General features: G+C 61.7%; 1 protein-coding gene across 2 annotated transcripts in view; it reads left to right on the plus strand.

The window, feature by feature from the left end:
* Positions 1-26,428, plus strand: part of MAD1L1 (mitotic arrest deficient 1 like 1) — a 247,067-nt gene that overhangs the window by 96,723 nt on the left and 123,916 nt on the right. For both annotated transcript variants that reach the window (XM_070780322.1, XM_019987512.2), the window contains exon 11: positions 17,584-17,728. In XM_070780322.1, coding sequence (XP_070636423.1) covers positions 17,584-17,728 — 145 coding nt within the window. The remainder of the gene's footprint in view (positions 1-17,583; positions 17,729-26,428) is intronic.

The raw sequence follows: 26,428 nt of genomic DNA on the forward strand, positions 1-26,428 counted from the left end.
CTGCTCACCCTGATCGCCGGTGTCCACACACTGGCCGCAGTGTGTCTGCTCAGGGCTCAGGGTGCAGAGCCTCGTGGACAGGCCCGGTCACAGCAGCTTGCTTGGCTGGTGGCCTCAGTGACGGGGGCGCGTGTGTGTTCCTCCTGCACATTTGGTGGTGCAGCGCCTTCAGGGTGGACTGGGATGGCCCCCTGGTGGTAGGCGGGCTGGTGAGGGTCGCGCATGTGGTCTGCGCACGGTCCCTGTTGTTGGGGGAAGAGTGTTCCCAGCCCCTCGTGACAAGGATTAGACGTGGTCTGTGATGCGAGAGGCACGGGTGTCGGAGGGCGGGAGACAGGAGCTGAGGAGAAATTGGCAGCATGGCCCCTTCTCTGCTGATGAGGAAGGAGTTAATTAGGTGATTTTCTCTTCCTCTGACACGTGCAAATGAGACACCGCTAATAACTGAGCTGCTCCATAAATGATAAGGTTTCAACACAGACGTCAACCTGTCAGGCGTGTCTGGAGAGTGAAGGTGAACCTGAGGGTGAGCTGCCCGTGAGCTCCGGCCCTGAGCCCGCGGGATCCCAGCGGCCGGGCTGGGGGCGGGTCCCTGGGCCGTTCCCGTCCTGCCGGAACCCCTCCAGGGCCGGAACTGTGACGGAGGGTGGCAGCGAAACTAGAACCGGTTGCCAGGGTGGGGGTGTGACCCAGAGCTGCTGTCCGGGTCTCGCCCCTTCTGTCTCTGCTGGCCCAGACTCTGAGTGGGAGCCAGCGTCAGGACCACGAACAGCGCCCGGGTCCCGCTGTGCTGTGGGCAGGCAGCTGCCCAGCCTTGCCCTCTGCCGGGCAGGCCTGAGCAGGCCCCTAGCATCGTCAAGTCCAGGTGACATCGTCACCACCCACGGGGAAGCAGGGTTTCATTTTCAGAAGCGCCTGCTGTGACGTTCTTTTAAATCTCTTGTTCTTGTTTTAAAAGCTGGAATGCAGAAGCAGCTTCTTCCCCTTCAGGCTGCAGAAGCAGACAGGACGGCAGCGGCCCGTGCTTGTGGGGAGGAGGGCTACGGGGTTGTCCTCGGCTCAGACCCCTGCCCGCCTTGGGGTGGAAGCTGCTCAGGCGCTTGCTGAGCCTGGGGACTCCGGGGGTCGCTGAATCTGCAGCAGCTGCATGCCCTGCCCTGCGTCCCGGCTGACGATGGGTCATACCTGGATGCCCGTGCCCCCACAACTGGCCTAGCTGTCGTGTGGCAGAAGGGGGGTTGGGGCCCGCCTGCAGGGAGCCTGCGGCGCCAGGCCCCTCGCTGCCTCCACCCGGGGCCCCCTCCCTCCCCCGCGTGCTTGTTCTCTGTGCCGCATCGGCTTCTCGGCGCTCCGTGAGGGGAGCGGCCCGTTTCGTTGGGGTGTTTGTGTGGCCTGCTGGTCTGCAGAGGTCGCTCTGTCAGCGCCGGTAGCTCACGCCTGCGGATCGTCAGCAGGAAGTGACAGCCGAGCAGGAGGCCTCCTCAGACCGTGTCTGGAGCAGTTTCGAAGGGACTTGGATCTCCTGGTTCAAGTTTCTGGGGCTTTGATGTCTCCAGCCTGACATGTTCCTCCCATCCACAGGGCCTGCCTGGCCTCTGGGTGCCAGGCTGTTACTCCAGTGAGGAGGAGTAGCTATCTCTCTTGCAAATCTAAAATGAGATTTTGCTTTTTAAATAAGGAAGAAAAAAGTGCTTGAACATTTGCAGCTGGGAGATAGAAGAGATTAGAAATGTTACTTATCTCTGCAGCACAAAAGCAGGCAAACGAGAGAGGAATCCATCGCCACTGAATATTGATGATGCCCAGGTGGCCCAAGTCACCCCGGGGAGCCCCTGCTGTTCTGGAGCCCCCGCGCCAGGCCAGCTGCAGCGGCCACGGGGAGGCCACGCTGCATCCAGGGTGGAAGGTGACCGTAGCTGTGGCCGGGTGCCTGCCAAGCCTCCAGGCCGTGGCCTTCTCGAGGGCAGAGGGCAGCACCCTGCGGGTTGAGCTCTCGTCACCGTCCCTCCGCCGGCTGCCCCAGCCCGCGTGCCCGCCCTCACTGCCCACGCGGCATCATCGGGAGCTCCTGACGGCCGGGCTCCCCGTCCTCTGCCCGCCTAGGGCTCTGCCGCGTGCTCCAGCCTGAGGTCCTCCCGAGGGTGCGCCTCCTCAGTGCCGCTCGGTCCCGAGTGTGGTCACTGAGATGGGACACGCCCGTGTGCGCACACACGCACAGCTCCCTGAGCACCATGGGAAGGCCTTGCGTTCTCTGCTAGGCGCGGGCCTCGGCCTCCCCTCTCTGGGCCCAGTCAGGGCGCCCCCCCACCCATCGCCAGCCTAGTTCACACTCGATTTCTGGAGGCGCCGAGCCTTTCCGTTCTCTGCTGGCCTTCACCCCCCAGGCGGAGGCCACGGTGCGTGCTGTGCCGAGTGTCTGCACAGCCCACGAGGTCATGCCAGAGCCTCGCAGTACAGACAGGGTGGTGTCTGCGGGGAAAGGGAGCATTCCTGACTTGCCTTTTGGACCCAAGAGACAGAGCCCTGTGGTATGAGGCATCCTTCACAAGCAGCTGGATCTGCCTCCTTTCGGCAGAGAGACGGACGCAGGCCTCCTGCTCTCCTCCAGAAGGGCATTACATGCCCAGCCCAGCCCCTGTGGGTCTGCTGTGCCCGTTGGCAGAAGCCGTGGTGGCTGAAGGAGACCAGACCGCACGTGTGGACCCGTCCTGTTCTCCGTGGGAGCCCAGGCTTTGGCCGATGGGGACAGCCTTTTGGTCTGCTCCCTTGGAGGCTGATCCTTAGAGTCCTTCCTTGAGCAGGACCTGGGGCCTGCCCACAATGCCGGGCTCCTCACCACCCTCTTGGCTGACAGTTTTGTGGCCTCGGAGACAGTGGTACACAGTCAGACCCCTGCTGATCTCGGGGGGTAGGTCCCCGAGACCCTCGAGGGGGACCCTGTCTGCCTGTCGCAGCTCTGCTGGGTCTCCCAGACCCCTCCCACCGATGTGTCCTCCTCCTCCTCGCAGGACTGCAGTCCCCTGGGGGGACCCTGCCCCGCCCCGCCTCTGTCTCAGCTGTGTGCTGCCGCTCACGGGCACTCTGAGGGTCACGCGTGTTGTGTTTGGTTGCCGGTGGCTCATTGTGGTGCTGTGATGTTCCGCGTTGGGAAATGCTGGAGTTTTGTACACCATTCTGCTGTTGGTTATTGGGGTTGCTCCAGTCTGGGCCTGTTTGAGCGGGGCGGCTACGGCCGTTCTTGCCCATCCCTCTGGTGAACATCTGTGCCAGCTTCTCCCACGTGGCACTTGGTTTTGTGGTGGTTCCGTTGGTACCATTTGTCTCCAGCTTCTGTCCCCGTCTCTGGGTGCCTCAGTGGTGACCCGACGTTCTCAGGGGATCCAAGTGCCCCCCCGCCCCGAGCCGGGGACCGGCTGGCACGCCTTCGTGTGATTAGCTCGCTGACCTGTGTGAGGGGGAGGTCAGAGGTGTGGCTCCTGGGAGCCCTTCTCCCCGTGGCCAGCCGTGCGTGCCCCCTCCCGGACAGGAGGGCAGGGGGCGGCGAAGGAGATGCCAGTGTTTTATTCAGTTGACTTTAAAAAGGGCTTTGGCTACAAAGGAACACATCTTCATTACAGCGTTTGACAGGGTAGCAGAGAAAACCAGGACAGGCGAGCTGGACGGCCTCCCGCCATCCCGCTCCGAAAGCCACCGCGCGTGTTGGCTCACATTCTTGCCGACGTGCGTGTAAAATTCTCGCTTTGCTGATGCACTTTTAGGGGGAAGTTTACACTGTTGGTACTGTTTGGTTTGGGTCTTCCTGTGTTGTTTAAACCTCTGTGAACTTTTTCCGTGCCAAGTGTTCTTTTAAAACGTAACCTTTGGGCTGTAGGCTGCTTCTTTATGAACGCTTTATTTAGCCAGGCTCTCAATAGATAACCTGTTTTCATCCTTGGGTTCCTTATTCTGAGTACTACTCTGGTTAGCACACATGTCCCCAAATCCGTTTGCATTTCTTATCATTCCCTTAGGAGAAGTACTTAGAGGCAGAACTGTTTAGAAAGTACGCAATTTTAGAAGCCACCCAGTTTTGAACATTTATCTTGGGCCAGGTGCCTTTATATACACGTTATCTGGCTTAACACTTATAAAGGCTCTTTGATCTTCTAGGAAAAACTGCCAGAGAAGATCTGTGTGATCTTAGGCTTGACGATAATTTTTTTTGGTATAACACCGAAAGCACAGTTCATAAAGGCAGACTTGGTAAGCTTGCCTCAGCCCATGCCGCAGGCCTACTCGTCACGCAGGAGGGTCTGAAGGCAGCAGGCGCTGGGCCATTCTGGGCCCGCTGCCCGGGGCTCGGTTCCCCCAGGAGGAGGGCCCTGCTCGGCTCAGGCCTGGCCCTTCAGTCTCGTTCCGTGACTGTCAGGTGAAAATGTCTGTGGCTGTTTGAGCAGGACCTTCCCGAGGGGTCGCTGATGTTCAGTGCAGTGCTGACCCCTCACGGTACAGCTCAGGGACAGCAGCTACAACCCGTCCGTCTGGAGAAGTGGAGTCCCGGGCCCTCAGCCCCGTCAGCACCCCCACCAGACGGAGACCACCGTTCAGACCTGTCATCAGACAGGAGTGCTCGCAGTTAGGGTTGGGGCTCCTGGTTACCTGTGCCGTCAACGTCCACAACGCAGCACAACCTCAGGTCCCAACGCCACAGCCGCTCGGGTGAATCTTGAGAATATTGAGCGAGGGTGCTGAGCAGAGGACATGCCCCTCTGTCCATGGCACGCTTTCCCCTGCGGAGCGGGGCTGGGGTTCTGACGTGCGTGTGTCCCTGCCCCAGTCCTGTTTGGGCGGGGCCCCGTCTGACCGCCACGAGAAAGCCAAGAATGTGCACGTCTGTGGGACACGCGCTCCCGTCTCGAGCACACCTGAGGTGTAGGATGCCGCCCGCCCGTCTTGCTGATGAGCTGCCGGTTTCCCATCCACCGGCCCGGAGGGACCCGGCGCTCGCTCCCCCGGCGCTCGGGGCTGTCAGTCTCCCACCCGGTGTCCAGGGCTTCCCTGCGGTCTCCCGGGCGTTTTTCTGTCAGCGGATCACGCTGAGCACTGTTTTCTGTGCTCATTGGCCGTTCAGATCATGGCTTTTGTGAAGGGCTCTCAGTGTCGCTGTTAATGACACATTTTTCTGTGTATTTGTTCATAATCTTTTACCCATTCGGTCTGCCTTTTTAAAAATTAATTTTTTAGAGAAGCGTTTAATAGCTCAAGGAAACGAGCCCTTTGCCTGAAACTGTGGTTTCCCAGTCTGACATTCCCTTTCTGTTTGGTTGTGCAGTTTTTCTTCCTCATGTTCACTTTCAGTTCTTCTCCAGTCGAGCCCGTGAGCCTTTGCCCTTAGTGCTTCTACTCTGTTTTTGTATGAGTGTGGGAAAGACTCTATCTCCTAAGTCGTCAAAAAATTTTCCTGTGTTGTCCTCTTTGATGATTTTATGTTTTATGTCTAAAACCTTTCATCACTGAGCCTGTCTTTTGATAGGAGCTCTGAAGTAAGGCTTCACTTGGTCTTCTCTGGAGAGCTGCCCAGTTGTCCTGATGGGGTTTCATGAGTAACAAGGCTCCCTCTCAGCGCGTCTCCTTCGTGGACTGGAGTCCGCGTTAGACCTTGCAGTTGCGTTGTGCTGTTTTGACAGGCGATGAACACCACCACTCTGCACCTACTGCAGCTGCACGCTGAGTTTTAAATACCCAGGTGCCAGCTCCTTCTCTTTATAGTTTTTTACATATTTACCCAGAGCTGGACAGTTGACCCTGAGCCTGGGCCGCAGGACCCCCCTCCTTGGAGAGCAGAGGGCAGCCCTGGGCTGACCGGGCAGCGGGCTGGCCGGCTCCCTCACCTCCTTTCCTTGGGCTTCATCACGTGCAGGCTGAGAGGCGCTCCGAGGTGCAGGCCTGGAGGCACAGCGGCCCCGCTCCGTCGTCCGTCAGCCCCGGCTCTGTGCCCCTTCTCCCCGGGGCCGTTCCCGGTGGACAGGCCTGTCCGTGCTGGGGCACTGTGCCGGGAGCGGTGGGTGCAGCATGTCAGAAGCAGGCTGCTGGGGTGCCTCCCGCGGCCCTCCCGGGGTGCCCACCCGCCCTGAGGAGTCGGCGGAGCCCCCTGCGGTGCTCAGCGGTGTCCCTCCCCCCGCAGTCCACAGGCCCGCCTGGCCGGGCCCTGGGCCCTCTCCTGTGTCCCCACCCCTGCCGCTGCCCGAGGTGTGCAGGGCGCGGCCCGGCCTGCGCCCCCCATCCCCGGGCGATGCGCCCCCAGCTCGCGTCCCTCTCCTCTGGACTCAGTCTGGGAAGGTCCAGGCGGGTGGCCGGGGCAGGCCTGCAGGGAGGGTGGGTCTCGTCCAGCCTGCCCGGAGCTGGGGTGCAGTTGGGCTCTTCTTTCTGTAAAATGCTTCCTAAGCACTTGGCGTTATTATCATTTAAATGGGACTCTTTCTGCTACTGTGATGAAGTTTGGGCTCAGGCGAGCCAGGCTCCTTGCTCGCGTGGTGGTACAGCTTTGGGATGCTAATCTCAGACAGATGGCCGCTTTGCAATCCACTTCCTCTGGAGAGTTTGTGTGGAGAGAAGTGCTCTTCTTTGTCCCCAGCCTGCTTCCTCGTCTTGCTGAGTGCTGTTTGCCTTTGGGGTTGCTGAGTGGGGCGGTGGCTCCCCCTGAAAGGCTGCAGGGCTCAGCTCAGGGAGCGGCTCCGGGGGAAGCGGGTGACTCACAGCTTCCAGCGGGCGGCTCTTCCTCAGCACTTGCGGGACACCCACAGGGTAAGCCGGGTGGCGCCCGCCTCGTCCTCTCCCCGAAACGCAGGAAAGAAGCCCTGCCTTGTCGCCATTCCGGGGCTGCGTCTCCCGGAGACACATGCACAAGACCCCCCGCCCTGCACGGGCCTCCGGGTCTTTGCTTCCTTCCTTCTCCCCCTGCCACCCGCCCCGCCGCCCCCACCGCCAGTGGCCCTAAAGGTGGTTCCTCTTTCCGAGTCAGACTTTTCTGGGAAGTTAGGGTTAGACTTAGGGTTAGAAATTAAAGTGTAGCGCAGAGGTCACAGGGCTGAGTGCTTCTCGTGGGGCCAGCCTGCCACTGAGGAGGGACTCCTCCCTGGGTTGTCTGGAGCACTGCTAATTTTCTCCACGCCCAGGGAGGTTCTGGGTGCAGGGCTGCAGTGGTTCCTCTGTGTACCTCCTCTCCATGAGCTTGTGTGAAAAGCTCACGAGGTAGGAGTGTCTGTCCCCGTTTGTAGGTGAGGGCATCTAGGCACGGACACAGATGTAGGACACCCCACTTGATGGCAGAGCACACGTTCTTCTCAGGGGCACACGAACACTGCCCGGGACCGGGTGTGTGTCAGGACATGAAATATGCTTCACGCAGAACGTTCAGAACCACGCAGAGTATGTTCTTCTACCACAGTGGAGTGAGGCGAGAAATCAGTTTAAAAAAGGAAACCTGGAGGGTTCACTACTGCTGCTGCCGCTGCTAAGTCGCTTCAGTCGTGTCGTCGTGTCCAACTCTGTGCGACCCCGTAGACGGCAGCCCACCAGGCTCCCCCGTCCCTGGGATTCTCCAGGCAAGAACACTGGAGTGGGTTGCCATTTCCCTCTCCAATACATGAAAGTGAAAAGTGAAAGTGAGGCCGCTCTGTCGTGTCCGACTGTTCGAGACCCCATGGACTGCAGCCCACCAGGCTCCCCCATCCATGGGATTTGCCAGGCGAGAGTACTGGAGTGGGTTGCCATTGCCTTCTCCCTGGAAAATTCACAAAAGGCAGACATTAAAGAACGTGTTTCTTAATAACCAATCAGTCAAAGAAGTTACAGGCAAAGTTAGAAAATACTCAGTAAGGAACCAGAATCAAAAAGCGGCACGCTAAAACTCACGAGTGCAGCAGAAGCAGTGCTCAGAGGGAGACGCACAGCTGTGAGCACCCGCGCCAGAAGAGGGCCTGAAGTCAAAACTGCCTTAAGAAGCTAGAAAAAGAGAAGCAAGCAAAACAAACTCAAAGCAAGCCAAAGGAAGGAAACAACGAAGAGACGGATAAGACAGAAACCGTGGAGGAAAACCACAAGCAGGAAGTTAGTTATTTGAAAAGATGAATAACGCCGGCACTCTGAGCTGGCGTGACCGAGCAAACGTGAGAGACGCCTCTTGTTGACAAAATCGGGACTGGAAGTGGGAGTGACCCTAAATAAACATGAAGAACCATGTGAGAGAACATAGAGTTCATCTGGATGGCACGGACAAATTCCCAGAAATGCAGTGAGTACCAAAACGGACTCAAAAGAAGTGGGAAGTCTGAACAGACCCGTAATCAGTAACTAACAACCAAAGAACTTCCAGCAGAGCTTCGCTGGTGAATTTTACCAGCGTTTATAGACGTGATTGGCACCAAAAAATAGGAGAGGAGGAGTCTCTTCCTAATGCATTTTATGGTGCCGAGGTAACTTCAGAAGAATAAAATTTGGACCCCTGCCTCAAACTGAGTGCAAAAAATAACGCAAATGGATCAGAGACCCAGATGCAAGAACTAAAGCTATAACTCCTGGAAGAACACTGCTGGCGTGAGTTTCTGTGGCCTCGGGTCAGGTCTGCAGTCGGTGCTGATGCTGGCCCGTCGCTCGGGCGTGTCCGGTTCTGTGGCCCCTTGGGCTGTGACACGCCAGACTCCTCTCTCCTCACTGTCTCCCGGAGCTCGTTCAAATTCGTGTCAATTTAGTCGGTGACACCATCCAACCATCCTGTCCCCTTCTCCTCCTGCCTTCAGTCTTTCCGGCATCAGCGTCTTTTCCAGTGAGTCGGCTCTTCGCCTCAGGTGGCCAAAGAATTGGAGCTTCAGCATCAGTCCTTCCAATGATATTCAGGGTCCATTTCCTTTAGGATGGACTGGTTGGATCTCCTTGCAGTCCAGGGGTCTCTCAAGAGCCTTCTCCAACACCACAGTTCAAAAGCATCAATTCTTCGGTGCTCAGCTGTTATGGTCCGACTCTTATGTTGCAAATATACTAAAACTACTGAATTGTTCACATTGAAATGCTGTGAATGGAGATTTTATGTAAAATTTGTCTAAAAAATGAGTCAATTCTTCAAAAAATGGTTTTGTAACATTAATGCCTGAGAACCATGTGAGGCTCATTGAGAAGGTGCCCCTGAAGTAACCTTGGCCCCGTCAGTGACTCGGTGGGTGGTGCAGCCGGCCCTCTGGCCCGGCCACCTGGTGGGCATTATTGATGGCCAGTCTGAGCTCCTTGGGGGGGACCTGGACCACCCCCTGGGGCTCCCGCAGGCCCTTCCCCCTGTGAGCCAGGCTGTCAATCGCTGTCTTTGCCCGCAGCTTGCCACTTGAGCGATTTGCTATAAAACGGCCATTTCAGAGAAAGGGGTCTTTCCGTCACAAGCTCTTAGCATCTGATCCACGGGGCCATGTTCACGAAGGACCCAGGGCCACGTGGGGAGCCAGCGTGGGGCCCACCTTGGGTGGTGGTGGGTCTCCGGCTAGGAAGCAGGCCTTCCTCAGTGCTCTGTGGGCGGAGCAGGGCTGGGCCTGTGAGCCCCGGGGCTGGCCTGTCCCTCCCGGGCCTGGAGCAGCGGGTAGAGGGGCGGAGGCTGCGCGCGGCCTGTGCTGTGAGTGAGGCTTGGGGTGAGGCCAGCACACTATGGAGGGTCGGGCAGCTGGCAGACCTGAGCAAGGGGCCCGGGCGGCCCATGCCCCACAGCTTGTCCCAGGATGCCGGGTGCGCCATAGAGCCAGTCACCACGGCCTTCTTTTCCGCATCGATGCGGACTCACAGGAGGCGGTCCGTTTGCCGTTGACTGATGGCCTGTGTAAGCAAGGACCCAAGGCTGTGAGCATGCACCAGCGGCCGTGACCAGCGTGGGGTCCGGACACAGAGACCTCAAGACTGGCCTCCAGAGCCCACATGCCCGGGGACCGTGGCAGGCCACAGCCTGTCCAGGGGGCGTGCGTGGAGCATGGGGTGCTGGCCCCGCCATGAGCTCTCGTCCCGTCTCCCCAGGGAGCAGCCTGTGCCTGCTGCCGGGCCCTGCATGCGTGTTTCCAACGGTGGCTCTGGTGGCCTCCAGTGTCACCTGGGGGCTGACAACAGGGAGCCGGGGGGGCTGCTGTGCAGACATTCACAGATGACAGGGAGCGGCGTGGGGTGCAGACGTTCAGACGACAGGGAGCCGGGGTTGAGGGGGTGGGCCATGCAGACGTTCAGACGACAGGGAGCCGGGGTTGGGGGGGTGGGCCTTGCAGATGTTCACAGGTGTGAGGTGCATTCCAGTGTCTTGCTCTCAGGGTGCCCCCTGGGGCACGGGAGGGTGCGCTGGGCCTCTGCACCGTCTGCTGTCTGTGGCAATGCGTTTCCTGAGTCTAACCCACTCCCAGTGGTCGGCTGTGCGGTATCAGCGCCCAGACAGCCATCCGCATTCTGCCCCATCTCTGGAGGGCTCTGCCTCCCCGCTCGTCACCGCGCGGGCTTGTGTGGGGCCCCAGGGTCACTCCCGGGCCTCAGGGTCCCAGGCTCCTCCTTGGCACCTGGCGGTGGGGCCATGTGGTGGCCAGGCTCCGCGCTGGAGGCCCCCGCAGCAGGTGAGGCTCCTTCTCTCCTCCAGGAGTTTCAGGAAATTCAATAAGTGTTCACAATCATGCTAGACCTTCGTTTTTCTCTGCCTTCTATTCACACGCCCAGGCTTGTTCTCTGAGTTGTCCACTGGCAATTGTCAGCCGGCGTCTCCTGAATGTCGCTGCGTTATCGCAACCGCTCAGTTCCTCCCCGCCCACCCGGCCCAGCGCCGCTCACTCAAGACGCCCTGCGGGGTGGAGAGTCACCAGTGAAAATGGAGTCACTGCGCGGATGTTCCTCAAGTGTCTTTTCCCCCATGTTGGTCTGCGTGGAAAATTAGACCTTGCCTGGCGGGGAGTCCTGGTGGAGTCACTCAGTGGGTGAGCAGCAGCCAACCCACTCCTGACCCTGACCCTGGGGACCCACCCACTCACTCCTGACCCAGACCCTGACCCTGGCGGCCCACCCACTCCTGACCCTGACCCCTTGCCGTGCACTCCCAGGTCCAGGCCCCCCGGGGGCCCCTGCGGCCTGCCGCATGCGGATGGGTGGACTCCGCCCTCTGCTGGAGTCTTCAAGGCTCTCCTGTCGCCTTTTCTTGAGCCCGTGTGGTGTCTTCCTCATACCCTAAACTGGTCTTCTCAGCGGGGAGGCGCCGCTCACCATCGTGCCTGCTTGTGCTCTGCCCCCTCAGACGTGGTGCTCGCCCCGGGCCTCTGGGTGACACCTCTTCCTGGGGCACCCTGGGCCTTGGCTGGGACTCACTGCCTTCCCGCTTGTGGGGCCGCAGCCTTCCTTATCACTGGATAAACCATGGGGTGTTCCCGCAGCCCTGCAGCAGGACGCAGGGCGCCCCGAGGCCATGTAAGGCGATCGCAAGGATTACGGAAGGTTGGAAGCAGAGCGCCTGCCATGTGTCGGGGAGTCCGTCAGTCTCTGAACAAAGTGCGTTTCTTCTGAGGAATCTCGAGGGGTGAACAGTGTCCCTGGGTCCCCAGCCTGCACTCGCGGGTGGTGGGGACAGGGTGGACCCCCCAGGACCCCACAGCCCCAGCCGCCGCCGCCCCCTCCGGCTGCCCCCACCCAGACCCACTTGGCGCTTTTTCTCCCGGGCCCCTGGCAGCATCTGCAAGGTGAGTCAGGAGTCCTGCCCCCAGGCCTGATCATGGGGGCTCTCGGCCCCCATCCTGTGGGTGAGCAGAGGGGAGCTCCCGCTTCCCTGACGGCCTGCCATGTAAAGGTCGCTTCTGTCTTCATCGGCTCTTCAAGGGCAAGAGGAACAAACTGAGCGGCACTGGCCTTTGTCCAGGCGCGTGTCAGCCCCCTGGGCCCCGCGCCTGGGGCGGACGTGCGATTGGCAAGCAAGCAGGGCTGGGTGGCGCCTCCCAGAGAGCAGTGAGGGAGCGCCTGGTCGCTTTTCCATCTTGACTTCTCCTGTCCTCTCGTCCTTCCAGCACGGGGGACGCCCCAGAGGTGCTGATCAGGCGGCGACTAGAGGGCGTGTGGCTGTGCCTGCTCCTCCCTGGGAGCCCCGCGGGCCAGCCTCCCAGGAGGGCTCCTGGGCTGCGGGTTGTCAGGACAGCAGCGTCCATGGGAGGATGAACGGGGGTACCGGGCTGTGTTGCGGGTGGTGCCCAGGCAACCGGAAGGATTGTCGCGGGTTCGGGGCCAGTTGCAGGCCTGGGCGCTGCTGGCACTGTCTGCAGGCTGGAGCCTCGAGGCAGAGTGGCTGCTGGGGTCCTCCAGCGACTCGGGGGCGGACAGGGGAGACCGTGCTGTCTCAGTTTCGCGCTGGCCCAAGCTCACAGGCGCGCTCAGAGCCCGTGGCCTGGTGCTGCCCTGTGACCGCCTGCCCCAGCCTGGATGGCGGGGAGGCATCGGGCCCCCTAGCCCTGTGCCCCCTGGCTTGGCTGTCGTCTTTGGGCATCTGTGCTCCATCCCTCCCTCTTGGTTCTGCTTGTGCTGGTCCTGGTTTTTATCCCATCTCCTGTGCTGGGCTGGAGCTCCCTGAGGACAGGAGGTGTGACCTTGTAAAAGCCTTTTCCTCTTTATCATTTTTTAACTTTTTTAGCGCTCACCTCGAGGCTGGGGGCTCAGGGTGCTCGGTGAGTGAAGCCCTGAGCCTGCGCTGACTGGCACCCCCGGGACGCTGTGGGGCTTAGACGGGTGCGCACGAGAGGTCAGGTCACCTCTGCGGGCCGAGGCAGGGTCACCTCATTACCCGGCCGCCGTCTTCTCCCGGGGCTGCTCCTGAGAGCCGAGCACGAGGGTCCAGGCAGCTGCTCTAGAGGGTCTGAGGGCCCCCGCTGCGTCTGGCCCTGCGCCCCCGTCGCCCCGGGGGCTGCACCAAACCAGCCTCGGGCCCCCTCCCCAGAATTTGGAGCTGTCCCACCCCTGCGGTTACAGGCTGGTAATGGATCGGCTAAATTGAGTTTTATTCATTACGGTTGGGCTTGAATTGAAATTGCAGAGGGTAACTCTCCTTCTCACGTTTCGAGGTCAGACGAGAGTCTTTACTGTGTGGCCTCTGTTTATTGCATTTGGTGGTTCGGGTGGATGGGGTGTTGGGAGCGGCGGCCGGGCGGCGGGCCCCTCAGCCTGCTCCTCGCCAGCCCTTTGAAGGCAGTTACTTCAGCCTCTGCTCGCCTCCTTCTCTGGTTCTGTTTCCGCTGTTTGGATCTTTAAAATTTTTTTCTGAGAAATGTGTGCTGACCTTCAGAGGCATTTAAGGATTGGAATTAGATGCTGTTCGTGAAGACGGCTGTGTGTCACTGGCCTGGGCATGCCGGGCTCCCCTCCCAGGCGGCCCTTCTCGAGTCTGAGCAGGACCCGGGCCGGAGGGGCACCTGCGTCTGCCCATGACTCCCCACACACGCCAGCGGTGCCTCTGGGCGAGACTTGGGGCACTCTGAGCTCAGCCCCGTGAGCCCGGCTGGCCAGGTGGGCTCTATCTGGGTGGGCTCTGGCTGGCGTCTGCCGGCCGAGCCGGCTCTGGAGGCCCCTCTGTCCGGGGAGTTGGGGGCCCCCACTGGGCCCCCAGTAGCCACGCTGGTTTCCCCTCCTGTGTGCGTGCTGCCCCCGGGGCACAGCCAGGCGCCGCGGGGGCACGAGACCCTGTGTGGGGGGCACCCCGTCCTCTGGGACAGTGTTCCTGAGACCAGCGCCTGGCTCTGTCTCAGCAGCCGCCCCTGCCCTGTCGGGCTGCCACGCGGCTCCCGGCCAGGCCTGTGGACATGGGCGCACCTCCCTGAGGCTGGACCAGGCTGGGCCTGGTCTTGGACTGGGCCATCCTGCAAATGCAGGCCATGGGGCGGCCATGGGCCTTGCCATATGGCGGGTGTCATGTCCCTGTGGCGATGAGGTTTGCCTCCAGGTGGGTTCGTGTGTTTGGTCGGGAAGGGGGACACTGAGCAGGCAGCAGTGGGGAGGGGCGGCCTGGCCCAGGGCTGTGGGTGTGGGCGGGGCGCCGGGCCCAGCCTGCCATCCGGCCTGTGGTGGGGACGGGCATTGGGGGCGGGGCCTGCAGGCTGTCCGCGATGCCCCTCTGGAAGCACATGGCCTCGGGGTTGGTTCTGCCTTTCCTCCTGTGAGTACCCCCCAGCCCCGGCACCAGGCTCCCTCCTGGTCCCTCCGTCCACTGTTTATCCTCTGGGTCGCGGCTTCCAGCAGTAAATCCTGCGTCTTAGCAGTGAGGAAATCCCTGTTGTGTGGGGGCCCCCGGCGGTGCAGTGCCCCCTGGTTCCCTCCCCGGGGGGAGGCAGCGGAAGCTGAAGCCCTTCTGGCTGGAGGCCGGCCGCTCCTAAGCTGCCCTGCTGTCCTCGCAACTCTGAGAGCTTCTCCCCGGATCTGACCGCCTGGATGCTGGTGCATGTGCTGAGTGCTCTGGACACCTGCGCGCACACCGCCCAGCTGGGGGTCCCGAGGGCCTCCTGTGCCCTGGACCACTCACCGCACGTACACACATACATGCACACACACACGTGGGGTGCTGCACGCCGAGGGCCCTTGCTGTGACACACCCACACACACACCCACACCCATCCACCCACACACACACACCCACACACACACATCCACCCATACACACCCACCCACACACATACGCCCACACCCCCACACCCCCACACACACCCACACCCACACACACACACACCCACACACACACACCCACACCCACCCACCCACACCCATCCACCCCCCCACACACACACACACCCACACACACACACCCACACCCACCCACCCACACCCATCCACCCCCCCCCACACACACGCACACACCCACACACACCCACACACACGCACACACACACACACACACACACACACCCACACCCACCCCCCCACACACACACACCCACACACACACACCCCCCCCCGCACCTGAGGGCCTCGCTTTGAGCTCCCAGGGGTGCACGAAAATGCCACTGACCTCAGGGTTCAGCGTGAGCACAGAGCCAGAAGTTTAATTTTTTATGAGTTTTCTCCTCTGCTTTAGCAGAAAGGCCACGATGGAACGAGAGAAGGTTCCCGTGGAGAGGAGGGGCTGTGTGATCGGACTCCTGTGTCCCGCCCAGAGGCGCTGGCGGGCCGTGCGTCGGGCTGCAGGAGGCCCGCTCTGCCGAGGCCGCTCTCTGCACCCCCCCAGGCGCTCTGGGAGGGGGGTGCAGCCTGTGGGCAGGCAGGCCAGGCTGATCTGGGGTGTTACGGGGTGAGATCTTGGAAACATCAGGAAAGCATGCTCCTGGGGCTGGGGCGGCATGTTTGTGCCCGTTCGTTCAGCCCTTGTCCCCCGAGGCCCAGCTGTTCACGGTCCCTCCTCTCCGGCCCGTGGGGGCGTCCCCACCCTGTGAGGTCAGTCCTGTGGGCACACCTCTTCCCGGAGCAGCCGCTTCCCCCAGGAGTTGTAGAAGCCAGGGCCGCTCCTCCTCCGTCCCCTGCCCAGCGTCTCTGCTGCCTTGCTCTGGGAGGTGGTCTTGGCCCCGTTCGCTCTCTGCTGCCGCCTCCCTGCAGCCCTCCTCGGCTGCTCTTCATCCTCTTTGTCTCTGCCCTCTGACCCCTGCAGGCCCTCGCGCACACCCGGTGGCTTCGGACCCCCTGGTGCTGCCCTCCATCGGCGGGTGTGCTGTCGTGTAGCCTGAAGCTGCCCTCGCTTCTGCTCTCGCTCCTGAGGTGGCCGCGTGCTCGCTTCCTGTCTGCCTCTGCCCCGTGGCTCCTGCACCACCGCCCTCCTCTCCAGCCTCCTCTCCAGCTCTGCTCTGCCAGGCGGTGCAGGAGGCGCTGGGGGGAGGGAGCCACACGCCTCGGGCGGGCCTCCTGCCCTCTGAAGAGGGGCCCCCTGCTCCCCCTCGTGCTTGGGGTGCAGGGCAGCACAACTCTGCCTCCCACCCCACCCCCACCACCCTCGGCCTGCTCGGACAAGGGAACTTGAGCTCCTCTGTTTAAATCTCGAGGCAGAGCCATGATTCAAGCGCTCTGAACATCCCCACCTGAAGTCGGTGATTCCAGAGTCGATTTCACAGTCCTTGATCATTCAGTCGGCCTTTGAATAGTTCCAAATTGAACTGGAACTCAAAATAGCCTGTTAACAAGGCTGTTCCAAATGAATATTTGTACACTTGTTTTTTAATATCATTTTATGCTTTTGGTTACTCATCACCTTGAGGTGGCTGGTGCCGTCGGCCAGGTGTGCAGCGGGGTGGGGGCCTCAGTCTCGGGGTGAGGCTTTCTGAGGGGGCTGCCCGGGGTCAGGCGGGGCAGGGTGGGACCCTCGGGGGACAGCGTCCCGGCTCCGGCGGGCGCTGAGCCCCGTTCAGGTAGCCCAGACCAGGAGCTCTCGTACAGCGCCTCTAGATGCGCGTTTTACGTTTACTCACCGATTGGCTGTTTAAAGGATTGCAGTGAATTATGATAAAAACCACATACTGACTCAGGTGTGAAATAGGAAAAGTTGGCATGGTGGAGACCACCCCCAAAGAAAGCCGCCTGCCACCCCTGTGGATTAAGGTGTTCTTGAAAATCGTGTAGTCGAGGCAAAAAAGCAATTGGACAGCCGAGAACGATGCAAGACACAGGTGTCCTCTGTAGGCCTCGGCTCCAGCTGTTAATGCTTTCAGAGTCATGTAGGTATAGTCACTGGGCATCAGCCCAGGTAAACGTTTTAAGTCGCAGCTTATGACGTAATCCTGATAAAACCTCCAAAGGAAAGAACAGGGGCTTCTCTGGTGGTTCAGTGGTGACTCCATGCCTGTGGTGCGAAGGCTGTGGGTTTGATCCCTGGTCGGGGAAGTTGCCCCCCACGCCCGCGCCCCCCCCCGCCCCCACCATGCCGCATAGCATGGCTAAAAAAAAAACAGTTTTGGAAAGCGGTTTTCTCTACTTGGAGTGGCGTGAGCTTTGTGTCCGCACGGTGCTCCTGCCCCGCCCTATGCCCCTGGGGCTGGTGCCTCCCTGTCCCGTGGTGGCGTGCCTCCCGGGAGCTCCCCTGGTAGCTGTCCCCTCACAGAGCACGGGGGTGTCTGTGTGCGGGCACCTCTGATGTAGGTGGGACGGGACAGGGCTCTGAAAGTCCGAGTGGGAACAGGCCAGGGTGGAGGACGGTCCCGCAGGCTGTGAAGGACGGGGGCATTTTGAGGGGCGTGCTGGGCTTCGGGCCTGCGGCCGCCCACCCTGATCTGTGGTTGGGGGCAGCTCAAGGCCCCCAGGTCCGCCCCGCTGGAGCTCTGCATTATCCGGGGGTGGAAGGGGCTCCTGCGGGCCTGTGGGAAGTGCTCCAGGCTGGCCTGGCTCTTTCAGAGGTGCCTCAGCCCGCAGCCGGCGATCTTCCCCGCTGCGCGTGACGTGTTCTGGGGTCACCCTGGGCCCCGTTTGAATCCTGAGTCTCCTGAAAGGCTCCAAGTAGCTGTTCAGAAGTGGGGGGCGGGCTGGGCGCACGTGCGGCTCTGTCTCGGGGCTGAGTGACGCGTGGGCGCTGGGCCTGACCCCTCTGCCCTTCTGCTCCTGCAGTGCCCGGGAGCTGGAGAAGGCCCGACTGCAGCTCCAGGACGAGGTCCGCCAGCTCGGTGGCCAGCTGCTGGAGGAGAGGAAGCGGCGCGAGACGCACGAGGCCCTGGCGCGGCGGCTGCAGAAGAGAGTCCTGCTGCTGACGAAGGTACGAGCGGCCCCCAAGGCCCCGCGTCCACAGCCCCAGGCCAGCGGCTCCCGAAGCCCCGCGTCTACCCGCCCAGGCCAGCGGCTCGGGGCCCCCCGCGTCCTCAGCCCCAGGCCAACGGCCCCCGGCCGGCCCCCGTGTCCACCCTTCCAGGCCAGCGGCCCCCGGCCGGCCCCTGCGTCCACCCTTCCAGGCCAGCGGCCCCCGGCCGGCCCCTGCGTCCACACTCAGTCGTCTCTCCAGGCCTCCTCTGGCCTGGTCTCGGCCACGCGGTGCATTCTCAGCCCCCAGCAGTGTGTCTTGCTGCTGGAGTGGGTAGCCGCCCACGGAGCCGCCTGGACGCCGCGGCTCAGGCGGGCCAGCTCCCCGCCCCTAGGAGGCGCCTTGCGTGCGGCCGCCCTGTCTTGGCCCTGCCTCTCCAGGAGGCTGTGAGACGCTGACCCGGAAGCCCCGCTGCTCCTCTCCTCCTCCTGAGGGCCTCGCCTGCTGACCGGGGGCTGGCCATCAGCCCCGAGCCGCTGGCTCCTCACGCGGGTCAGCCTCCCTCCGTCCCCGGGCAGGCCCAGCCTCTCCTTCCTTCAGAGCCCAGTGAGCAGAGGCTGGCATGCACTGTGGGCCGGGGTCTCCAACTGTGCTGAGCCCGGGGCTTCTGAAGTCTGCCTTGATAAGCAGAGCTTGCTGGAGCGTGAATTAAGGTTTTTGTGTGAGAGAGCGTAATTTAAGACATTGCCGTGGATGCTGAAATTTCAGAAGACGAGGCAGGAAAAAGCCAGAATCTGTCCTGAGATGCTCTCGTGGGGGGTGGGTGGGAGCGTCCAGCTGCTGGCAGGCTGATGCTGAGGGGCTGGGCGGGCCCCCCCCGGAAGGTGGCAGTTCTCCTGGGACGCACCAGGAGCTGGTACTACGTGTGACAACCGTGTGTTCTTGACGGTTTGATAAACACCCGGGACCTCCTGGTCGAGTCAGCTGGAGGAAGCCTGCTGTCTCACGGCCTGTGCCCTGTGGGTGTGCCCTGCTGTGAGTGTCGGGCGCAGCCTGTCCCACCAGCGACCTAGCAGGTGCCCCTCAGGGGAGACCCTCAGCCGCTGCCTCCGGGGCGAAGCGGGCCAGCCCCCCGGCCGGGGCGGCCACACTCAGTCACACAGGCTGGCTCCCTAGGCCCCTCCCCTCCGTCTCCTGTGTCTCTTCTGTGTCCTGGTGTCAGCGCTGTGGGACATGCCCATGATACAGGCGTGTGGTTGGCCCTACGGAGGCTACGGTCCCGGGGACAGACGGGCAGGGCTGACACCCCCTTGTGCCCGCAAACGTGACAGATGCAGAGCTCGTCTTGGCTCCAGAGGAGTTTTGAAGGTGCTGAGGGTGGAGCTGAGCCCCAGGACTTTGACGTTGGTGGAAGGAGCGTGGAGAACCGGGCCTCCTGGGCGGGGAGCCCCAGCGTGGACAGCAGGAAGCCGCCACAGTTCCAGACAAGACAATGGAAAGAACAGGGCAACCGAGGCCCACCAGACATCGCTGACCCACACCCAGCCCGAGGGTGCAGGCCGTGCGAGGGCCTGGAGGGGAGGCAGGCGGAGCTCAGGGCCAGGGCCCTGCCGGGGCCACCGATGCCAGGACCCGACATCCGGGCCGGAGGCTGTGTGTGGTCCCTGACGCGCGAAATGCGGAGCTCCCCCCCGGTGACGAGTGGGAGACCGTCCTGTGACCGAAGGAGCACTGCTGTCTCACTGGATCTCTGTCCTCAGCCAGAGGTCTAGGCCGGATGACCCTGGCCCGCTCCGAGTGCTCCGCGGTGCTCCACACGGAAGTCACTCAGCCGGCCTGGTGGTTCTCACCGGGATGGTGCGCGCGGGGGCGCTGGGAAGACTCCAGAAAGACAGGATGGAGGTTCCTGAAGGTTCAGAAATGGAACCACCGTGCGACTCAGCGGTCCCAGCTCTGGGCGTTTGTCCACAGGAGACAGAAGCAGCGTCTCACAGAGACCTCCGCACCCCTCTTATGTTGCAGCGCTGTTCCTGAAGCCCGGAGGACCCCTCAAGGGACGGACACTCCTCAGCCGTCAGAAAGGAGATCCTGCCGTCTGCCACAGTGTGGCCGCACCTGCGGTCGTTACGCTGACGAGAAGACTCAGACAGAAATGGTCTTCCTGAGGGTGGGGTCTAAGGAAGCTGAGCTTATAAAAGAAGCCGGGTTGGAGGCTGCCGAGGCAGGGGTCGGGTGGGAGGGATGGGGGAAAGTGGTCAGGAGGACAGATAAATGGTGGTGGGGGGTGGACACAGGGCGAGGCCCGCCCCCTGCCTGTCCGCCCCCCGGGGCTCTGGGCTGCCTGTGCCGCAGGGCAGAAGGCGTGTGCCTCCCGGGTGGGCGGCCCTCCGGCCTCAGCTGCCTGTGGCCCCGGAGGAGCCCCTTCAGGCTTTGGGAGGAGTCCCCCTGTGGGCCTGCGCGGGCCCTCCTGGGGTGTTAAGGGCCGGTCCACTTCCTCGAGGTGCTCGGAGGTTCCAGCTCATCCTCGGAGTCACAGCCTGTGAGGCTGTCTGGGAGGGTGCAGCCCCTGACCGTCCGCAGGGGACACAGCCTGGCTGCTTGGAGAGCCCACAGCTGTCCCCGCACAGGGCCCATCAGCCCCGCCCGTGTCGTCCACCCCTGGTGCCCACGATGCCCCATGAGTGAGCGTCCCGGGACTGGATCAGCGGCCTGGAGGCCTTCCATCAGGGCTGCCTCGGCTGCGGGCGTGGACCCCCACTCGGGGCACGGGGCCAGGGGGCACCTGCTTGGCAGGGCTGCATGTCCACTGGTGCCTCTACACTCGTGTGCTCCTGCTTGGCTTCCGTCTCGGGCACTTTCTGTCCTTGAGAGTCACTGCTCCTGGCTCCCAGGGCAGGAAATTTCCACTCTTCTCTCCCCGGCTCAGCAGGTTGGAAGGCAGCAGTGCGTTCTGGCCTAATTCAGCCCGGCCTGGCCCGCTGCGCTCACGGGCGTAGCTCTGAGAGGCGTATTGATTGCCTGGCACTGACGGATGGCTTACACTGCCGGTCACTCGGAGGCGTGTTTGTGAGGGGTCGATACGGTCGCCCGCGCGGCCCAGGTCCAGCACACAGGATCCATTCTGCCAGCCGCGTGATTAAGCCGTTCGTCAGGCCAGTCTGCGGAGGGCGGCCAGCCTGCCACCTCCGGCTCGGTGCCGGGTGCGTCGCCCCCGCCCGCGTGGCCCCGTGGGTTCACACACGGCTCCCTCGTGGTCTGCGAGCTTCCTCCTCGGGGCACCTCCGGCGTGGCAGCTGTCTGGCCTTGAGGTGTGGGTTGCTTATGTTTCCCTGTCGTTCTTGGGGAGGCGCCCCCACCCTCTGGGGGCTCCCAGCCCGGCCCTGGGCGGGTGTGGGAGTGCACTGTCCCGCCCTCTGCTGGGCACTGGGCCAAGCCCTCCAAGGGGCGCCCGCTCCCGCGAGCCGTCGAGGGGGCTGCTTCTATGCTTGACATTTCGGAGTACAGTGCTTGGAGGGCGTGATTTTATTTTGAGACCTTATTAAGCTTCTCCAGTCTAAGGGTTTAATTGTTACTGATAGCTAAGAGTGTAATTACCTTGGTGAAATACCGTGACTATTTTAAGCAACTGAAAACTGGCTTCCAGAACTGGGTGAACACAAACCATTTTCCTATTTGAAATGCGCTATTTCCAGCGTGCCCCTAATACTCCACAATATGGCTACAGAACCCTATTTATAGACTTTAAGCAGTGAAAGCTAACTTTTCGCATGAAATGTTAAAAAATGAAAGTAAACTCCCCCCTTCTCCCCAACCCCGGTTCCCTGGGGGCGCGGCCTTTGGAGGGGGACAGCGGTCACTGCAGGCTGGCTCTCTCGGCGTGGTCTGGGGTGATGACGTCCACCTCGTGGGTCCTCACCCTTGCTGCTTGAGAAACAGACGACAGAAGGCGAGGCAGAAAGTGCTGGGCCCCCCAGGAGAGGCCGGGGCTCCTCTCGCCTTGTGTGCAGATGAAGTTGTGCTGGAGGAGACTCGGGAGCAAGGTGGGCGCCCTTCCTGGGCTGGGGGAGCCGTGTCACTAGGGGGTCCCTGAGGATGGGACGCCCCCTTCGCCCAGGGGTCCATGCTGTGCCCAGGGGGCTCTGTCCAGCCTCCTGGTCCTTTTCCGACCGAGGGGCTCGGCTTGGGTATCGGCGTTGGTATAAGGTTATTTATCTTGTGTAAATGCAGCTCTTTCTGTTCCTCATATTCACTTGGTGTCTTAGAGAAGAGCGGGCGTTACGTAGGAACCGTGTAAGGCGGGGCTTGTCTAGCTGCTGCCGCGGGTCAGCAGTCAGCGGCTCTGCAGAGGGAGGTTCAGGCTTGGGCAGGGGCCGGGCACGACTCCGCGGTCCCCAGAGCCTGCTGGTGCTCGCCCGCGACGCGAGAGTAGCCTGCTGGCGGGAGTCTGCACTCCTTCCTGATTTCAGGCAGCGCAGCCCCGCGGGCGAGGGCACAGCTCCGGCTCCGTGCTCAAGTCCAGCGTACAGTTCCAGGCTCCGTGCACTGCGCAGTCTGGGCATGTGTGTGTGTGTGTGTGTGTGTGTGTGTGTGTGTGTGTGTGTGTGAGAGATCAGAAGGAGGGAGACCGTGGGGATTTCCAGGTTTTTCTGAGTTTCCTGGAGGTGATCCGGGCAGGTGGTCCTAACAGCTGTGTCCCCGGTGGGGGCAGGCTGAGGGCTGGCCTCTTCTCTGTGGACGCCCTGCCAGTGACTGGAGAGCCCTGGCCCGGCCACTCTGGTTGAGTCATGCTGAGTACAGAGGCACCACCTTGTTTGTGAGACCCTGCAGCCTAGGGAGGTGGGCACATCGGTGTCCCATCGGTGAAGGGTCTGCTCCTGCCTTGCCTGCCCTGTTCTGAGGTTTTCGACGGTTGTGTCTGCGGTGAGTCGAGGGGGATCTTTGGTGGGAGACGTGTGGCAGGCCCCTCTCCTGGGCCTGCTGACTCCCAAGTGAGCAGGACCATCTGGTGATGAGCAGGCGGCGTCGTCTTCCTGGGCCACCTGCTTCTGTCTCGTCACCTCGACATTGGTGCTTTGTGGGGGGCGACGGACTGATCTTTGCCTATCAGAGCCGTGGAGACATGCCCCTGCTTCAGTGTTCTAACCTCTTACACGTGGATGTGACGTGCAACACGGCTTGATTTTGGGTGTGAGCGAAGCAGGCTGCTGCTGCTGCTGCTGCTGCTAAGTCACTTCAGTCGTGTCCGACTCTTTGCGGCCCCATGGTCTGCAGCCCACCAGGCTCCCCTGTCCCTGGGATTCTCCAGGCAAGAACACTGGAGTGGGTTGCCATTTCCTTCTCCAATGCATGAAAGTGAGAAGTGAAAGGGAAGTCGCTCAGTCGTGTCCAACTCTTCATGACCCCGTGGACTGCAGCCCACCAGGCTCCTCCGCCCGTGGGATTTTCCAGGCAAGAGGACTGGGCGAAGCAGGCAACAAGACGGTTTTCCCCGTTGCGAGTGTCGTTACTCCAGCACCGTTTCTGGAACGACCCTTCGTCCCCCGTGTGCGGTCTGGTTGCCTGAGTTGCCGGCCTGTGGTGGCCGACGGGCAGCTGAGCTTCTGCAGCTGGTCCCACCTGTCCTCTGCCAGCGCCACCGTCTTCACTGCGGCGACTCGGTGGGGCTCTGATACCTGGCGGTAAGCTCCAGAGGGATTACCGCTCTTGTCTCCGGCTCATCCTGGTTCCTTCGCTCGTCCTTATATGTTTCGGAGTCACTTTGTCAGTTTACACACACAGAGTCTGCTGGGGAATGGTTGGGATTACAGCAAATTTACAAAGAGTTTGTACATCAGTTTGGGGATAGGCAGCCCCTTAGCATCATTTCATCTTCTCAACCAGAGCGTTGGCCGTCCGTCCCTTATTTGGGTCTTCCTCACGCTCTCGGTGGTGTTTGCCAGTTTCTATGGTGGCGGTCTCGCTCCCTGTTAGGTACCCTCCCCGGCACGGGTTTCCTGTACGGCAATGCTGCCTCTCAGGGTGGTCCTCCACTGTGTGTGGCCCCCCGGGCCCCCAGGTGGGAGCAGCCCCCCAGGAAGCCGCCCCCTCTGCACCGTCCTCGCGCCTGTGCGTTCTCGCGCCCGACCCAGCGCTGCAGCCTCGGGAGCAGGGCGGGACGCGGGGCTCCTGGCGCCCGGGTCTCCGTCGGGCCTCAGGAAGCCCCGGTAGCTCACCGGCACAGGCCGCCCGTGCGCCGTCTGTCTTTGTAGACAGTCTTTGTTGGATTATGGAAGTCCCCGTCGAGCGGTCGTTTTCTAAGCGCTTTTATCACCAGTGCCTACCCCGTGAATTTTGATGTGGGTTATTTTTATTTTCCTGTTCAAAATATTTTCTCACATCCTCTCTCGATTTGTAAAGGCCGACCTTCAGGCGAGGTTTGCACATTCCAAGCTCACAGCGTAGCAGATGGGAAGGCTGGAAGGGGATTGAAAGGGCCCAGGCTCGCTCACTCTGCCCTTTGCTGAAGCGCAGGTTCTTGGGGGTGGCTGCCATGAGCTGGGTGGGCAGGCTCAGCGCTGGGGTCTCCCTCGGGTTGGGGTAGAGCAGGCAGGCAAAGCTCGATGAAGCCAGGGCACAGCGCCCAGGAGAGGAGACGTGCTGGAGCCTGCTGGTGGGTCCGTTTCACGACCGTTAGAAAGTACACAGTGTAGACCCCCAGGAAGTCGTGACAACAGGGGAGAGGTGCACGTCACCAGCTTCCTGGGGCTGCGGGGCGGTGACATCGCAGATGGATCCAGTGCAGCGGCAGGCCCAGGACTGATGTTCACGCAGTGTGTGCTTGTGTGAGTGTGTGCATGTGTGTGTGCGAGTGAGCACGTGCGTGTAGGTGAGAGTGTGTGTGATGCTGTTGTCCTCACAGAAGCCCTCCTCAGGACTCGCGGCCACCATGAAGGCCTCCTTAGGCTGCAGCTTAGCCCCCGGCCTTCCATCCCCAGCCCTAATCTAGGCTCCACCTCTGGGAATTTGGCATTCCCAGGACACTGTGTAACAGCAGTCGTCGAGTCTGTGCCGTAAACTGCGGATGATCAACATGGCGTAGCTTTATCTTTTAGAGTGGCTTAGGTTTTCAAAGTGAGGTAGGCAAGAGAGTTCCCGTGTCTTCCGCCGCCCGAGGCAGCCCTCCTGATGGCTCCATGCGCTGTGAGCGGCCCGCGGTCCCGCTGGGAAGCTCTGCGCTCCGTGAGCTGAGGCCCGCAGCCCACGCCCGGGTCGCCCTGTGCCAGGCCCAGTGGCTCTGGCCGGAGCTCGCTGCCGGTGCGCCCACCGCAGGGCGCTGCTCTCTGCTGCCTCGTCCCTGGACCCCAGCACTCCCGCTGTCTCCGTCGTTGCGGTTTCCCCAGAGGCCGTGCAGCTGGAGTCTCACAGTGTCACCTCTCAGACTGGCCTCAGTCAGTGGTGAGCGTTCAGGAGCCTCGGTATCCTCTCTTGGCTTGATAGCTCCCTTCTTTTTATCACTGAGTAAAATCCACTATCTAGATGGATCTGCTTGTTTACCCCTCACTTACTGGACGTCTCTCTTGCGTTTCTGAAGGCTTTCGTGTGGGCCTGAGTTTTCACCGTCAGTACCGGAGCCGTGTGGAGAGTGTTTGGCTGTGAGTGCGTTTGGTCCCAGCGCATCCTGCAGGCGTGGTGGGCCCCTGCCGCGTGTGGCTTTCATGCATCGTGTCTTCTCCCCTTTCGAGGGAGCCCTGGAGGCAGGGGTGTTTCCGTGTTGCTATTGAGGGCCCTGAGACTCGGGGCAGGCAGGCGGCGTTGCGGCCGGGAGCAGTGGGCTCTGCTCTGGTCCCCGCCTGGCCCTCGGCAGTGGCCGCTGGCACCTTCAGCATCTCAGGTTCTGTTTCCATCACGCCTGCGCGCGGAGCCAGCGGGGCCTGGGCTGCGGCGCTCAGGGGCCCCCTTCCACTTTCCCGTGAATGGTAAGGGGCCAGCGAGGACTCGGGGGCTGTGTGGTGTGAGCAGGCCTGATAAGCACCGCCTGGCCCCCTAGGCATCTGCGGGGCCCTCAGCAGCAGCTGCCCTGTTGCCTGCACGCCCCCGAGGCGGGGACCTGCCCTGCAGCTGCCCCAACTGGCCGGGCCTGAGCACTGCCTGTGGCTACCGCCCTTGGCTCACGCCGAGGCCTCCCGCCTGGGAGAAGAGCTGAGCACGTCTGTTTCTCGTGCCAAAGAGCAGAAAGGCCACCAGCCGCTTCGGATCACACGTCTCCATGCTTCTCTCACACCCGTCCTCGGCCTTGACAAGCTTCCTAATCTTATTAGAAGGGTTTCTCTCCTGTGCCTCCTCTTCTAATGCTGGGAATTCTTGGTTTGGGGAGCACAGGAGGAAATACTTAAGAAGCTCAGAACCTGCTCCGTCTTCTGAGAAGCAGAATCCTCTTTGTGTGTCTCTGGCGTGCTCTTTGCCGCCCACCGAGGCTTGGATCAGGGGTGCCGTGCCCCTTCCCCGCTTCTACCTCAGGAAACTGCAGTCTGAGTGGGGCCGGGATGCTGGCGGGATGGAGGTGGTGGCTTGGGTTGGTGGCTCTGGCAGGGCAGGGCTCCTCTGGACCCCGTCCCCTGCCCTCTGCCCATGACCCTGTCCCCAGTTAGGGGGGGTCCCGGGACTGGGGCATGGCTGTCCTGCCTGGGCGTCTGAATGCCGCTCTGCTCCCCGACAACAGTCTGCACCTGGGGCTGGCCT

Source organism: Bos indicus, chromosome 25 (genome assembly GCF_029378745.1).
Source record: "Bos indicus isolate NIAB-ARS_2022 breed Sahiwal x Tharparkar chromosome 25, NIAB-ARS_B.indTharparkar_mat_pri_1.0, whole genome shotgun sequence".
Classification (NCBI taxonomy): domain Eukaryota; kingdom Metazoa; phylum Chordata; class Mammalia; order Artiodactyla; family Bovidae; genus Bos; species Bos indicus.